The 17,708-nt window shown below is 33.6% G+C and overlaps 1 protein-coding gene across 2 annotated transcripts in view; it reads right to left on the reverse strand.

Moving 5' to 3' along the window:
- The window catches only part of CSMD1 (CUB and Sushi multiple domains 1), a 1,073,555-nt gene that overhangs the window by 20,743 nt on the left and 1,035,104 nt on the right, over positions 1-17,708 (reverse strand). For both annotated transcript variants that reach the window (XM_071442193.1, XM_071442195.1), the window contains exons 56-63: positions 16,218-16,391; positions 12,450-12,632; positions 10,059-10,235; positions 8,867-9,046; positions 7,382-7,555; positions 6,259-6,432; positions 3,815-3,888; positions 699-810 (exon numbers count right to left, since the gene is read on the reverse strand). In XM_071442193.1, coding sequence (XP_071298294.1) covers positions 699-810; positions 3,815-3,888; positions 6,259-6,432; positions 7,382-7,555; positions 8,867-9,046; positions 10,059-10,235; positions 12,450-12,632; positions 16,218-16,391 — 1,248 coding nt within the window. The remainder of the gene's footprint in view (positions 1-698; positions 811-3,814; positions 3,889-6,258; positions 6,433-7,381; positions 7,556-8,866; positions 9,047-10,058; positions 10,236-12,449; positions 12,633-16,217; positions 16,392-17,708) is intronic.

The raw sequence follows: 17,708 nt of genomic DNA on the forward strand, positions 1-17,708 counted from the left end.
TGTGATAAATAAATGCAATTCAATTGAAATAAAGGTTCCACAAGAACGTTTTGTCATAGGCATTAACTATAATAGATTTGGTTGCTCAGTATGCTTCTTTGTACCACATGGTACTCACTCACTACAACCCAAAGTTAATTTAAAAGAGGATAAGAATCTAAAGTCATTGTAATGAATTACTTTCAGCTTAGGTCATTGTATTTTAATACAATAATTATTTGATGTCCTCCAAATCACACAGAGCTGTAAGAAATTTGCATAACCATGTATAGCCCAGGAAAGACGGGTTTTGCTGAGTTCTAGTTTATGATTCACAAAATACTAGGCAACAAAATATTTCCATGCATATTTCAGGTCACTTTCCATTCTTTATTAATCCATTACACACACAAAAATATTTTTAGCTTAATTAAAGTAGCTAATGCAGTAGGTTAACTATAACAGATTTTTTAAATAAAACTGATAAAATTATTGTGAATTTCATTTGAAAAATCTGAAAAATCTTCCTTCAAAGTAATACCCCAAATACACCTTTGGTCTTTGAATAGGGAACAACAACAAATAAAACATTTAAAAGTATGTTTTAGATAAAGTTACCCATCTTTGTAGCAAATAATTTGTCACAAATTTCCACATGTATCACTTTGTAACTCTTAAAATTGCACCCTGTTGTAAGTTAGGATAGAAACCAGACTTACGAATGCATTCAGATTGTATGCCGCTCCAAGTTAGGTTAGCAAGACAAGAACGAGTGGTAGATCCCTGAATATGATAACCTTTTCTGCATCTGAAATAGACTGTGCTCCCAACCTGAGGATCAAACAAGAATGTTAGGCAGAAGAAGGATCCATCATGTGTAGTCAGATATCAAGACAGTGGTAAGTTAATAGAGTTTTTTTTCAAAAATAAAATTGGCCACTTTTTACAGTTTCTAGAGTTACACTTTCTTTTCTTTTTTTTACCGTGATGAAATAGTTGAAGAACTGATTCTTTCGTAATCTTATTTAAAAGCAATATGTGGAAAATACTGACTGTTCACATGGAAAATCATTATATTCATACATTTCTGCTGATTAGTTTTTCAGTGTGAGAAGCAAAGTAAATGCCTGAGATGCCTCTCTTTCCTGTATATCACTGCATATGTTTTGATAGACTATAGAGTCACTTTCAAAGGTTTTTCGTTGTGTGAATTTGACTAAGTATGAGGGGTTTTAGAATGAAAAGAAAAAACTATAAAGAACTGTTTCATCTACAAATACTTCACTATAGAAAACTCCAGGTGAAAACTTCTTACACTGCATTTATTACTATTAAGTTTTATTTGAGATGTTCAACTAGTAGAGTGAAGTCATGGAAAACATTCCTATGGTCAAATATGATATGACCTTTCTCAAAAGAAAATGTAAAAATAACTGAGAAAATGCTCTTTAGATTTCAACTGGGAATAGAAATGCATGAAAACTACAAACAAAATTGCAGGTGAGAAAGAATTTTCCTAAGAGATGAGAAAGAGATTGTGTGGAGAGTTCTAGTAAAATGAACATATTGATGGTACTGACAAAAGTAACCAGAATGTAACTCCAGGCCAAGTAATTTAATGATATGGGGCTAATCAGTAAAGCATTACTTTTGTTTTGGATAAAATAATCTTGTCAATAATAAGTAAATAAATAAATAAATTAGACAAAATTCACATCATTGGAAATAAAATTAATAAAGTAACATATCTCACAGACAAGTTGCAAATGAGCAGTGATCAATGTGTATTAGTAAGAGCTTGCAGTTATAGAAAGGCAGATAGCTCTGCACTGCAAATGTCATAGAAGAACTTCAATGAAAATAATAAATTAGCATTTTCAAAAGTAGCTACCTGCTATCTGTATACTCAATTATATAAACCTGTTTATCGTGACAGATGCTGAGCAAATGCACACCATTTCTCCCAGATGTAGCTTGGGAAAATCGCTGGTGTTTTTAAAGGTCATATTAGTGACATGGCTTTGTAGATTTATGTCTTTCTAACTATTTTTAAAACATATTATTCTCTCTATCCTGTCAAGGACATGCAGTATGTCTTTCATAGGGAGTAGAACAGTGTGTGGCTAGTCTTGAGTCTAAGTCATCTTACTTGTGCCAATTCTGCTATCTGTCAGTACTAATGAGATGCAAATCTTTTCTCAGAGCTCCAAAAGATCAAGCAAAAAGTAAGAGAGTTTCAAGGTAGTTAAAGAGCTATACTGCTTTTTCATTTTACTAGTAAAAGTTAAAATGAAAGAAGCACGCTCTTTGTATAATACTTGGATGAAAAACTTTGGGGCTATTTATAAGTCACAGTGTAGGCAAGCACAAAAGGCAAAGAATGAATGGGGCAAGACAGGATGCTGGTAGATGGGAAAACCCTACAAAGACTAGCTGCCAATCATCACACTGTACTCTATAATGAGGAAAGATTGCTGAAAAGTGTTTTATAAAAGCTTGGCTATGTAATACAAACAGGAAGCCCATGAATAATGTATGAAGACCCCCAAAATCTAGTTCTGTAGCCACTAGAGAGAAGTCTCCATGTTGTGGTACAAGTTAGCACTCTGAGAGTGAACACTGGAGAAAGACTTAATGCACAACAGAGGAAGACTTACTATGGCCTCTAGAGGTGAATGGGAAAAGATCAGTCTATATAGACATGAATAACAGACAGCAGAACAGTGAATTGGCCAGGACAATTATTAAAGACAATTGTGAGGCAGAGAAAAGGGGAAGAAAAAAGAAAACAACCCCCTGTTAAAAGAAGGTGCAAAGATTGGAGTTGTTTTTAAAGAGAAAATGGGGATGGGTACAGGATCAAGATGAGACATCAGAAAGGCAGCTGCACCTATTACTGGAAGCAGAATGGCCTTGGGTAAGGCCACAGGATGTGGCTCAGGGAGCAGCGCCTCAGTATCTGTGAGCTAGGCAGGAGCAGAAGGTGAAGAAAAGAGCTGACAGCCACAGCAACAGAAGACAGAAAATTGTAGGAGAGAGAGGAACCAGAGGAACTTACAGAAAGGACGTTTTGGAAAACAGTTCTACTAATTTGGTCACAATGGGCACACTGCCCCAGGCTCAGAAATAAGCAGCAAACCCAAAAAGAACTTATTTTAAATTTCAGTCACACATGTTTATACCTGAAAGACCTATCCACATAAAGTTTATCAGTCTATATAATGACTGTGGATTGGTCATTGTTGCATCTACGGTTATTTCCTTAGTACTTTTCTGCCTCTCACTCATTGAACTAACCACCTGTGAGGAATTTGGAAATTATAGAAAGGATATTCATCACAGAGAACCTGGACACAACACAGAATAATTTTATCTACTCTGACTGAATAAAATATAGCATGGATTTCTAATTTAAAAAGCCACTTGCTGACTATTTTGTCAAGGACTACATGGCCTTTGAATCACGCAGGTCTTCAGTTGTTAGGTATTTACTGACTATTCATCAATGTATGAAGGAATTATTATCATAAAGCAAGGTAATTATATTATGTCATATCATATTAAGTAATCAATTTACAAATAGCCTTCCATACTGAAGTCTCCTAAAGGATTGAATGCATGATATATTTCAGGGTTAGAAGTTCTTTCTTAAAGCTGAATGTTTTAAAAAAAGCTTGGCATGAAGAATGAGTTTTTATTGAAAAGAGGGTGGAAATTTCTCAAAGTTTGCATCAGACATTTAAGACTACAAAAAATGTTTCTCATTAAATTTCTGATGTAATTATTAAATACATTTTCACTTTAGAAAGCTAATAAATAATAATTTAAAAATTACCTCATAACCTCTGGAACTGTTTTGTATTCCAAAATGTGGAGTACCAGGGTCTGTACATGTATTGTGAGCTGGATCTAATGCAAAATGTGAAACACATATTATTACGGCATGAAAAAAAGACTCTAAAACTGTTTGCAAAGATTAAATCATTCCATCAATGTCTAGTGATGACAAGAATTCAATTCTTAGTTGAATGTGTGTTTTTCTATATATTACACTAGTATTTCCAACTAAATTACCAGGTATATCATAGTAATTTGTTTCAGCACTCTGTCATTTTTTTAAAATGTTTTTGCAGGTATTTCTGGTAGTGCAGACTTTACAGATAGGGTTGCATTAATTTTTAGCAATCATATCCATTTAAATCTCTTTGAATCCATAGTATATTTCACTACTCAAAATTCAATTGGAATACATAGAGAAATCTTTAGAAATTTTTATATTTTCTTTATTTCAAGCGAACAGCTTAATGATAAGTATTTCTAAAAAAACCACCCCCAAAATAAAACAACCAGAACTCCTCAAATGCAAAAAATCTGATAAAATAAAAACCCCAAACCCATAATCAGCCTGCTTTCTTATAGCAAGGAAATACTTTTTATTTTTGTATAGGCTTCTTTTCTATGCCACAAAGAAAGCAAGTTTCTAATGGAGCACCACCTCAGTTGTTGCTGGAGAATAAAATTTCGCTCAATAAAAAAAGCACATGCCAACAGATTAAAACTGATTGTTCTCTTTCATGAGAGTAATTTAAAGCAGCCTGGAACTATTTTTTCATTCAGTAATGCTCATATTCTGGTGGTGGCTTTGGAGTTGCCCAGTCGTATCCACCAGTTAGAAGCACAGAACTTCATCCAATGAATTTTTCTGTAGTATGTGATTCTCTCTAGGCAACCGAGTCTGCTGTGTGCTGACACTGAATTATGAAGAACACATACTTCATCTGTAACAATTTTTAGTTTTCTGTAGAGCAAAAATTGAACTTATCATTTACAAAACTGTGATATTTCATTTCACTCTTGGCCAACTCTCATTTTCAATATTGACCATCAGTAGAGCATAAAAATTCAACTGGACTGATATTTACCAAAGGCTTCAAAAGTTAGGTGGATGTTGACCTAAAGTGTAAGAATGAAAAGCAAACATACTCCTGATGTCAAGATGCTTGAACAGCTCAGGAACTTTAAAAATTATCAACAGCTAGAATTCTATTTCTAATAATAGACATGAAGCTGAATTGAATTTTTAAGATAGGTCTCATCTGAAGAACCCAAAGTAAGACTTCACAAAGTATTCTAAGGAAACCATTGCTACCAAAAACCAGAAAAGCTTCCACTATATGTTTTTTTCAGGTCTAGTTCTAGGTATTGTTCACCGTTCTTAACCTTCAAATTGCTTAGAAATTTTATCTGTAAATATGTTAGATGATCTAATATTTTCCTTTTACAATAACATAAAAACTATGATGCAAAAGAAAAAGTTGTATCTTTGATGAACTACTTTCCATGTGCTTCTATATTACACTATATAAAATATAAACAGAAATTGAATATTACATTTTCAAAGTTGATTCTTTGCATCAGACCTGAAAATTAGCTTTTTCAAGCCTTCTTGCCTCTGTTGCAAAATATAGGTGTAAGATGATTTCCCAGTTTGCAAAAACTATAGAGAGAAGTTTTTAATTCATACAAACTGTTATGTCTTCATTTAAAAAGACAGGCTGCTTTCAATAATCATGACTACAACCGTTTTTCAGAGTGCCCAGCTCTTTCAACACAGCCAATATCTCAGCCATGACAAAATATATAAACAGCCTATAATCTACATCTGAATATGTCTGTTTAGAAATATCAAAGAGAATTTTTTTATTATAAAACTAAACTAATTTTCTCTAGCAAGTCACCCCAAGTGGGATCAAATTGCAATGTCAGTGGGAGTTAAAGGTGCCAATCTGATTGATATAACATGCTAAAAGCCCACTAGTTGTGCAGCAGTCAATGAGAAAAGAGTATTTGGGAATTAATCAGAATTTCAAAAGATCAGAGATGTACAAGCCGCGTTCACAAAGTCGAAAACACTTTGATTTAGGATCGATTCTGAAAAATGCCTTTAACACTCCAGTGACAAAATCTGGTCTTTAATCTGCCACAGTCTACTGCATATCCAAGAGATTCTAAAAATAGATGGAACAAATTTATGCACTTGCACTTATTGACGTTCTGAATTTTCAGCAGACAAACAACCCTGTAAATATACAAATGGCTTCATATGTGATTGTGTTTATCCTATAGTATTTATACTCAAAATATAACCTTATTAAACTAGTTATTTTTATATTACAAAGATCTTTTCTATACTTGGATAGCTAATTGCTAGATTTATGATAGTGTAATATTTTTTCAAGAATATTCTCAGTAGAACATGCATTAGTGGTAGTTTCTTACCAATGCATGTTGGCTGAATTCCACTCCAAGTGCCATCTGCTTGACAGAATCTTCTTGAAGAGCCTATCAGAATAAAAGGAGGTCTGCATTGGAAGCTAACTTCAGATCTGTAGGTGAAACTTTTTCCATTGAGGCGTCCTTCTGCTGGAGTACCAGGATCACCACAAAACACAGCTGATACATAGAAATGAAAAGAAAAAAAGGTATTAAAATCTGTACATGCTTTAACCTGAAGTATTCTACATCATTTTACATGCAAGGCAGGCATATTGGATATGAGTATAAATGCTCTGTTCATTTATCTGTGTAGGACTTTAGATCTCCTAAATTCTTGACAGCAATTTAAAATAAATTGTCACTGTTATAGCTATTGTAAGTGTAGAATTTAACCTGGAAAAATAGAGCTTTTAAGTGAGACACTTAAATATTGATTAGATTTGGATGACAAAATAATCCTGAAGTAGACAATGCAATATTGCAATGCTTAAAAATAAAACAATTTTTCCACATTTGATGCACTCAAATGAGAAGTTTGCAAATTTTTGCCTCAATTAGATAAAAGGCAAAATGTTTATCAGGGTCCTAACGAGATTTCAAGCGCTCAAAGAGTTGAGTTGACAGATTTAGAAAATGCTGAAAAATAAATACAAGCAAGATATGAGGGTATGTACTTGTCTTCAGAAAGAAAAAAAAATGCTTAGAAAAGCTATGAGCTATGAGCTTAAGGGTTAGCATCCTTGTTTTCACCTGTTAATGGAAATGGAAACAGGGAAGAAAATAAAAGGAAAAGTGTAAGGGAATATTCCAGTCATGATCACCACAAGTCAAATTCAGAACAACCAATAGGATTACCAGTAAGGCAAATGGTGATGGGTGCAATTAGGTAACAAGAGATTGCGGTGACTTTGGGGGAAAGGAAGAAGACTGTGACCTTTAATGGGCACAGACACTCAAATTTCTTATGAAGGTAAGCTCTTTGGTACAAGAAAGGAGAATCCTGCAGTAATTCATATATTACCTGATGAAGCTGAGTCATTTTTAAATTGTGATTCTGTGACTGTAGCCCAAGAGAACCAATTGTAGCTTTGGTGAAGCCCAACGCAACTGTACCCTGAAAACTTACGCAAACATTGTGGGACGTCTCCCCGCCAAACTCCTCGCCCTTCACAGGAGAGAATAGCTGTGTTGGACAGCTGATAGCCTTCTGCACAGCTGTAACTCACACTAGCACCCCAACGAAAATCAGATCCTTCCACTTTCCCATACAGTACTGCTGGAGGGGGCCCACAAGTAATAGCTGTGTCAGAAAAAGAAAAGTTACAATTCCAAGAATTTATAGGGTTTAGGAATACAAAATATAATATGCCCTCATAGGTTTGAATCTAAAAAAAGTTATTTCCAACTATTGTTCCAACAAAGGACACACGTGTTGACATAGCAGTCTGTAATAGACAGAAAACTAATTTAAAAACAAAAATAAAGGCTCTGGATTTAGGAAGTCCCTGAGTTCTAGGTTGCTAGAAGCCCAAAGAGTATATAGCTACCTAGTTTCATATTTTTTCCCTACATATTCATTCATGATTATTTTGGGCAACAGGTTACTAGCTAGGTAAAGGTATTCAGTAAACATTATTTCTTTCAATAAATAAGTTTTTATGGTTCTAAATCTCTAAATATTTGCATTTTCTTTTAAACTAATTTTGCAGCACTATTTAATATGACTGTTCATTCACCTGCTCATTTTCTAAGGCTTTCTACACACAATGGTGATTAATTATATTGGTAAGTAGGGGCTAAGAAATTATTCTGATGTTTTCCATCTTCTGATAAAGGTGCCCAAAATGATGAAATCTGGAATGTCCACATTTACATTTCCATATAATTTCTTTTAACAAAGACCACAACCATAAAATCACTCAGGCAGTAATTCTGATGGCAGAAAAATGCAGTCAGTTGAATACATATGCCAAAATTTAATTAGTAGTCTAGACTTAGATATCACAGTGAAGTGGCGCTAGGTGAGTTGGCACCCTAGGCCTTCTATAAGCAGAAGATGCCCTAGGCTGTTAAATTTACTCCCTGGGCTGCTGAAGTTGTTTTAACAATTTTCACCAGGCTGCCTTATTTGTCTTTCAGCCTCATCAGCCTATGACCTTCCTGCTAGCACTTGTAATTAGCTATTTGTGAAGCACGTTTTTGGCTGTTTATGATGGCTACACTACTGCAACAAGGGAATCTTTCACAGAAACCTTGGTTTGCAGAATCCTGTTACAGAATTTTTCTATCTAATCCAAGAGAAATAGGCCAAAAAGGAAAATGGCTACTACATTCATGTTTTTTTAAGCTAAGGACTCTGACAATATTTATCGCAGAGTGATTTTCTACTTTAGTCAATAATGTCACTGTTTTCACTACTATTCTATCACAGCATATGTGCAAAACAAATATAAATTCTACAGAAATACTTATCCAAATGTTTTAGTTGCATTTGAACAGCAATTATTCCAGAGAATATTTTGATTTTTTTTTAATAAATAAAGACAGCAGTTAGTGAATATCACATATGTGTCAAAACATTACTTGTACACTGTTAAATTCAAAAGCTCACCTTTGCAAATTGGTTTGCTCTGGTTCCAAGTGCTGTCTTTTACACAACGCATGGTAGATGAACTTGCAGGCTCCATCAGATAGCCTGGATTGCACTGATAGCTGACTGTCTTATTAAAGGTAAAATCATTTCCAAACTGAATGCCATTTGCTAATGCACCTGGATCCCCACAGTTAATCACTAGTGAAGAAAGGAAAAAAGGATTTTTGTTTTATAAATATATAACCATGCATACCTGATGTCCTTTCTTTTAGTTTACAATACAAGAAAAATTTTGTTTCTGTGAAGAAAAATTTTGTTTCTGTCAAGAAAGTGATCTTTCTGAGGCATTTCAATACCATGGCCCAAATATCATATTCCTTTAACACAGTAGTCTCATCTGGCATGCACAGGAGCCTCCACAGGTCCTACAGACTGTTGGTGGTAGTTTTGACAGACGTTTTCTCCTTTCAAACTGAGATCTTTGTCACATCAAGCCTGAAGTTGATGGTGCAATGCCATTTCAGCAGAGTTATGAAATGCTTCTTTTTTTCCCTTTTTATAGATTTCTTTTGTGTGTGTGTGTGCTTATAAAAATACTGATGTACTGTGAGTCTGGCTTTGTCAGTGAAGCCACTAGCCCTGCTTGCCTTGTAGCACTCCTCTGGTCCCTGCTCACCTTACCTGATGAAATAGCCCAGCCTTGCTGCTCCCTGATTCTTGGTCCTTAGCAGAATGGTGATTGATCAATTCTGACTCATTTGGCTTACAATAAAAAGTGGCACAGTAATGCATCCAATTACACAAAATTTGATTTTGAGCTACCAGAACTTCCTTCTCTAAGCATAAGCCACAAGGAAAAAAAAGGAAAAAATGCTAAAGGAAACTCTAAAGGAACAGCTAAATACAGCATTATTCTAAAAAATATTAATATAATCACATTGACATTTCTGAGGTAAACAAATACAATAAAGTTACCTATGTAGCCATCTTAAGAAGATAGTTATGGTAGCATCTAGCATGTATTATAAGGGCATGTACCTTTAGACATACAAAAATATTCAGGTATTAAAGACAGGATTGTGGAAAAATGTGTTATTTTATCTATCAAAAAAATTAATTTTCAATAGGAAGGCTGGATGTTACTATGTTTCGATGGGAATGCTGGATGTTACTATGTTAAAGCTTTAGGATAAGAAAATTTGTTTCTGACCTGTGCAGTCTGGAGCAGTGCCAGTCCATGTCCCATTAGCAGTACAATGTCTTGTAGTTAGTCCTGAAGTTTTGTAACCTTCCCAGCAGGCATAAATGACTGAACTGGAGAATAATATTCCATCAGTGTATATTATCATACCATTGGCTGGTGTACCAGGGTTCCCACAAGATACAGCTGCAAAGAAGGGATTAAAAAAAAAATTATTTTGATGATAGGTGACTAACTGGGATGAAAAAAAAAGGAAAAAACCAACTAGGTTAATAGCTTGTTTTTGAAAACACCTATAGCAAGTTTTACTGAGAAAATATGTAATAGGTATATTCTTGAATTAACATTTTATTTCTCTTTGTTAATATTATTGTTTGCTTTTTTTTCCTTTTTTTTTCAAATTCCTGATTCAGATATTTTGCCCTTTTTGCTCTACTCCACCCAATACAGTCATTGCAGCAAATAAAGCTCATTCAAAGCTTTCTGAGAGACCTGTACCTCTGTTTTGCCTTTTGGCACATTTTTCTATTCTCTTCCTGTCTTCTGGTATCTCCTTTTTCAATTGTAAAAACGAATAAACAGTAAATTGTGAGCTTCTTGTTGATTTATTTTTTAAATCAAGAAAGGAACAGACATTCTGTATTGGTCTCCATATCTTTTGGGCATCTTTATCAATTCTTTAAGGCAATAATTATGTTTCAGCTTCATATGTTCAAGATTTGACAGTGGCTTAACTTGATTACTTCGATTACATGTTAGGGTTTTTTGGAAGGCCAGGTTGTTTTTTTTCCCAGTGGACCAACCAATCATTAAAATCATTAAAATAATTTGGGGTTTTGTTTTGAGTTTTCCTAACAACTTTTCTAGCAACTCCAATCTTTTGAGACCCCCACCTAGAGTACTGCATCCATCGCTGGGATCCCCAGCAGAAGAAAGACTTGGACCTGCTGCAGGTGCACCTGCTGGATGGCTCCCAACATAATAGTTATAATCTAATAATTAAAATATAACACTCTTAGGTTTTGTGATTAAAACAAATACAATGTGCCAATTAAACATTTGTCTACCATTTCTGTTTGAAACAATGCCTTAATGGCTTTTTAAAATCAATTTTTAATCACTTTTTAAGTTTAAAAGTTTCAAATAGTGAAGAGAAAAATTCAAAAGGTTGTAACTTGAATTTGTGGGAATGAATAAATGTCCTTCTCCTAATTTCATTGTTACTGAGAATAAATAGGAAACAATTGAAGGATTATATAAAAATGGAAAAAAAAAAAGAGGCTTTTTTCTTTTTTTTCTTTTTTTTTCTGAAAAGACAAGGTTGAAGCAAACACTATGATTAAAGCTGGAAAAAAGCAGCATTTAAAACACTAATAATTGCCACTGACTTCTGCTGTCCTACTATAGTTAATGTCTTCATGTAGGGCAAGCAGAAAAGATACTGCAAAACTTCAGTTTTCTGCTGAAAATAATGATTCAAATACTGATCCTGTGACCAATGCCATTTTCATACAGTTATAATGCTATCTGCACTGACAGAAGATTAGTTTGTGCTGAAAAATACTGCAAAAGAGTAATTGTTCTCAGAATAAAGGTTTAGGCAAAAAAAATTGTAACAAATATTTTGTTTTATCTTCCATTTTATCACCTAGTTTAGGAGACAACAGATACTACAGAATCCATTAACTCTGATGACTTAGATAAAGCAATTTTTCAAACATTCTCAGAAAATGAGCAGTCATTATAAAACTGAATTTCAAGTCCTCTATTACTGCTTCCCAATTTTAACTTCACAAAAAATGTAAAAATTCTTTATTATGTTTTTTATCTGGTTTTAAAATGTGATTCCAGAAATATTTTTGTTGCATTTCTTCTGAAAGAGGCAGCATAAAAATATCTCATTAGAAAATAGACTATCTTCTGTTGAGAAATATGCACTGATTTATTTATTTATACTTAATTTATATATTCATTTATGCAACTTTATTTTATCATTTATTCAGTCCCTGATGCATAGATATTACATAGAAAGAGAAGATGGAAAGTTCTTTATTATTAAATAACAGACGACAGATTTATTTATCACTCCATTTTCATATCTCTTCAATCAAACTATTTTTTAACCTTTAACTCAGGTGTCTATTATTTATTTCCAGGCTAATTATTTTTAAACTAAAATTATTTTCTCACAAACTTCTTATAAATATATATTCCAAAACTTTAGCAGTTTAGATGTAAGTATTTAAGCAAAACATGAACTGCTTGTAAACATTTTTATATCACCTTTCTGCAGAATGTTATGAAAGCATATTTCTGCCTAACAAAATTTTTCAATCAAAGAATAAAAAGTCATTTGGAAGTGTGTCAATGGTGTCAAAATGCCACTGTATCAATACCCACCTTCACACACAGGCTGGATACCTGACCAGGAGCCATTAAGCAAGCACGTTCTCTCCGCAGACCCTCGTAGCTGATAACCCATTTCACATGAGAAACGTAGCAGACTTTTTGTTTTGAATTCATCCCCTAGTCTAGACCCATGGGCTGGTACTCCTGGATCATCACAAAAACCAGGATTATTTCCTGCAAAACACAACAGGCACAATTATTGGCAGGGACATTATGTGCAAATGTAGCGGCAGTGAAACTACTCTCTTGTGAATAGAGCCACTGCATTGTTTCTATGCAAATATTGGTTACAAATTTAGCAGAGAAAGAACGTGTTGCAAGACAGAGCTCTCAAAGGTGTCCTCATAAGTCTGATGAACCAGTCAAGTGCTTTATCACATAAAGTGGCTGTTACAGAATATACTATACAAGATGGTTAAGGAAGCATGTTGTCAGTATCAACCATTTATTATAAATGTGGGTATAAAATTGCATATCTCCTAAATCCTTTTCTGTCTATATTGCAGTTAACAGCAATATTATCCTTTGTTCTCCCCTTTTGAATTATATGTCTGTACTCAAATTCTATTGAAACTATAGGTTTTGATTTTGGGCTTTGATTTTATTTTTGGGTTTGTTTTTTATTTTTCAAAATACATGTAAATATTTTAATAGTTTTAAGTCTGTGTACTCTTAAATGGGTTTTTCTTCATAGGCACCCTTCTCATATATAAGATAAAATCCTAAACAAAGAGAAAAAAATACCAAATTTTTGAGAAAACTCAAATAGTTCATTTAGAAATTAAAATTTTCTTATGTCAGAAACCACTATTATGTGCCATAAGTGTTTAATAATAGCAAGTAAGTGTGGATACAATCATGATTTCATATAAAAAGAGGCCAAGACAGTTCCTAAATACAAGATTAACTTATGGGCTTTGATTGTGCTCACTTTGTTTAGTACTAGGTTCTTCTAGAATAGATTGCACTTGTCACACTGTCCTACAGCATTTGGACCTAGATTTCCTGGTATAAATACATGCTTGTAAACAGTGTGAGTGTCTTAAGTCAGCTGGTATATTCTGTCTCTCTGTGTACAATAAAACTCACTCTCCAAAATACAGTGGCTGCCTCCAAACTGACTGTTGAGAATGATCTGCAGCACCCACAAACCTGTAATGTATTTGTGCATGGTTTGATGGACTGCCAGGTGTGATGGGTAAAAGTTAATCTGTTAAATTAATCAGTCTAAATTAATTTAATGAATATAATGGTCTCAGGGATCATTCATGACTTATGCCCTGGTACTGCTAAAGCAGAAATCCAGATGTGGCTTCTGGATGCTACCTGGTTCCACTTACTCTACAACATTGCTATTTCACAGACACTTCTGTCTGCTCTAAAATGTGTGAAATAGCATGAGGACTGTGACTCAGGCTCCCGCTGTGGCATGTTTATGGCATGAAACAGACACATCACATATACTTTGGCTTGTGAATGCAAAGGGATTTTTCAGGACAGAATGATCTATGATTCTGAAAATTTGACGATGTCTCAGTTGCTTAGGGATTTTGCTGAGAGAATTCCAGATGAATGACTAGACATTTTTTTGTTTTTCTTGAACATGACTAGTTTTTACTTGGAGAAAATTTGAACTGGGACCATGAAATGTTTTAATCAAAGGGTATAGACAAAGGCAGTTACAGTAATATGAAGGCCTACATCCCTTTTTATTTAGCAATGTAGAAGACTCACTATCCATTATTGAATTATCCATCATCCATTTTTAAACAAAAATGTCAACTATTGCTTAATTCATAAGCTACAAAAGTCCATCATTGTAACAGGTCCCAGGTGAAAAAAAACCCTGAGATCATATTTCTACCATCATGGAACCATCAGGCATTCAAACATATATTAATATATAATAAAGAAATTAATCCCATTCTGAAAGAGACTACAGTTTTTAAACATTATATTTGGACTGTTTTTCATATCCCTGAAGTACAAAACCAATTAGAGTTCTCAGTCAGCCTAGGCACAATCATTCTTTCACTGACATTATGACAACAAATTATTCATATTGGATTTTGATGGATTAATCTCCTGAATATCTAACTTGGAAAGTGTAGTTCATTTTACAATTCTAAATACCATAGAGAAATGAGGTGCCTTTTTAGGGTTTTCTTTGTTTTTTGTTTGTTTTTTTTTTTTTGGGGGGGGGTTCATTCATTTTTTTACATTGAGCAAACAGAGGTAGATTTTCATTTTCCTAGGGAATTACCTTGCTCTTGAGATGGCGACCCATTGAGATGGTGTTCAAAGTTAGAAAATTGAATTCTGTATCAGTAACAATATTTTAGTTACAATAGACATATCTTCCCCACCATAAAACGTGAGTACAGGGCTCTTAAATGTTTTCAAAATCCATGAGTCTACAAAATACTGTCATATTCATGACTGAAAATAACTGAAGAGTCTCAATTATTAGCCATTAAAATTTCTCTCCACAAACAGGATATTTTTGTGGTGAGAAATATTGGATAACAGTACTAGATTGTTATCTGGCTTTTCAAGTCTTGGTGTAATTTCAGATCTGGAATATTATGCTGGATAAAAAGGTGAAAGTGACATAAATGTGAGCTTAAGATAAGCAAGAAAAGATTTCTTGATGTGCAGTGATGCCTTTCAGGTCTAGGCATAGAGACCATGATGGCAGTAAGATCTAGCAGTTTGAGAAGAATCTAAACTATTTCCTTGAGCAGCAGAGAACTGAAAAGAAACAGTAGTGATTTAAATTCATTTCCTTTTTTCAGTATTTTAAATTCTGCTCAGCATCCTTGCAGAATCATCCTTGCAGCTCATAAATGGACTTTTTTCAATTAACTTATTCAGAGCTTTCTCAAAGTACTGAAAATAATTCAAAGTACCTTACACCTATGTAAATTAGGTCAAATTTGAATTGAGCCACATTGAATCACATCAGCCCAACAGTAGGCATGTCCAATAGTTCAAGTTCAACGGGTAATTATGAACAATTTTCTCACTAGAAAATTTTCTTGTAAAACCATTCAGGTATTTGATTTTTATATACCAAAGTGTGTATACATTTTTCCCTTACAAAAGCTATTAATATGCTGAGGGTGCCGTTAGTAGCCAATCCTGGCCTGAACACTTCAAAAAAACTGTGTGATGTTTTATGGCTTCTTTTAGATCTGCATAATCTAGGGGAGAATGATCTGTTCCTATACATCCTGACAGCACCAAGAACACATCAGACATTTATGACAATAATAAAGACATTGTGACAATAATAAAGAATATTTCTGCAAGAGAAAAGAGGAGCAAAATGTCCAAGTTTTAAAGGTTTAAGGTAAAAGTTCACCTTAATACCTTTGGTGTGGAGTTTCTTAATCAAAATTTTCTTATGTAACAACCTTTGTTTACACATAACAATGTTCATAAAAATACAATGTAGCACATGTATTCTGTTTAAGCAAAACTTGACTAGGTTTGAAACACTGTTTTGCTGTGTCTTCTACACACTGCAGTATACAACTAGAGCATGTGGCTGAGGAGTGAAGTTGTGAAGTAATGACAAAGAGAATAAGATGATTATGAGAATATTTCAGTAAAAGGGTTTGATACAGCAAAGTGGCTATTGGTGAAATGAAAACATATCCAGAAAATAAACAAAACAAATATGTGGCTAAAAAAATGTGTGAGAATAGCCTTACTCATATGAGAAGGTGACATTGAGATAATGGTTGGTACAAGTACCTGAACAGTGAGGGAGAGTCCCACTCCAGTGGCTATCTTCTTGGCACTCCCTCGTAGAATTTCCTATGAGCCTTCGACCCGCTGTGCAAGAATAGTGAATTACGGAGCCATATGTAAATTTGTCTCCTGAAAGAATTGCATTTGCAGGTACCCCAGGATGTCCACAAGAAATGGCTAACAAAGGAAAGAACACAACTTTATGAGATGTTCTCATAGCACAGAAAAAAACTCTTACAACTTTTAAATACAAGGCTGGTTCCACAAAATATACGTCCGTCTGGATTTCAACCCTTACATAGCTTTTGTTTTCTTTTTCCTATAGATGATTTATTGGTCATTTATAAGATTAAGCACAAAACTATGTATAAAACTAGCCTATCCAGTTTAGCCTTTCTCTAAAAATATATAGATTTCTTTCCTCATTCATTTCTGTTCATGATCCTTTCCTACAAATAGCACAGTTTATTTTGGTTAGCAATAGGAAGGAAGACACCAAATAAGGCTATTGCTGTAATGCACTTATATATTGCAGATATGATGATGTAAGTAGCTTTACCATATCTACAGCTAGGTACAGTTTAAGCAGCATAGTGAAATAAAATATTTATTCTGTAATATTATTATAGCAATATGATGAACTAGAGTGAGCAAGAGGAAAATGGATTACTGATAATTTTTATAATTTTAAATCATATTTATTTTTCTAAGATACAAGAAGTAAAGAACATGCTGGCACCAATAAATATTCTGGGCCAAACTAAAAAAAAATTATGCAGCTATTTAGCTATTTTGTATTTAAAATTTTGTATTTTCCCTAATTATTTTACCACTGAAATGTGAATAAACCTACTTTTTCAGGTTGTAGCTCTTATTGACAGACATTGAAAGCATAGATTATTGTGAAAAAAAAATACTTGAGTCATGTGAATATTATATACATAGCAGTATGAAAAGCAGAATAAAGAAATAAATTCACCAACCTAGTGATATTCATTACTCTGCTATATAAGTGTAAATCCATGAAATAAATGATTTTATAAAAAAATTGCAATTCTGTAAAGCAAAAACTTTAAAAGCATCTAATGTGTTTCAAATTAAAATATACTTCAATTTCATTTACTACTTCTTTTCATTGCATTGCAAATAGAAATCATGACAGCAAATTAACAGTGATCAGAGAAGGAAAATATCTCAATGGAAATTAAACTCAAGCAAATTGTTATCTTGTTTGATATGAAGCTTACTGATCATAGGAAACACCAGATTTTCTCCTTCTCTGAGGAGAAAGTGATGGAGGAAATATGAAGTGAGTTTATGAAAAGACCCTCTTGAGCCAAATTTTTCTACACAATATTTCACAGATTTGTTCTCATATATACACTACAATGAGTCTGAAAAAATATAAATATTGGATATAGGCATTAATAGTCTTAGAATATCATTCTAGATTATAACAAATAAATAATAATTTTAGATTTCCCTAGCTGTTTC

The sequence above is a fragment of the Agelaius tricolor genome, unplaced genomic scaffold (assembly GCF_023055355.1).
Source record: "Agelaius tricolor isolate 1412-34295 unplaced genomic scaffold, bAgeTri1.0.p SCAF_1, whole genome shotgun sequence".
Taxonomy (NCBI): Eukaryota; Metazoa; Chordata; class Aves; order Passeriformes; family Icteridae; genus Agelaius; species Agelaius tricolor.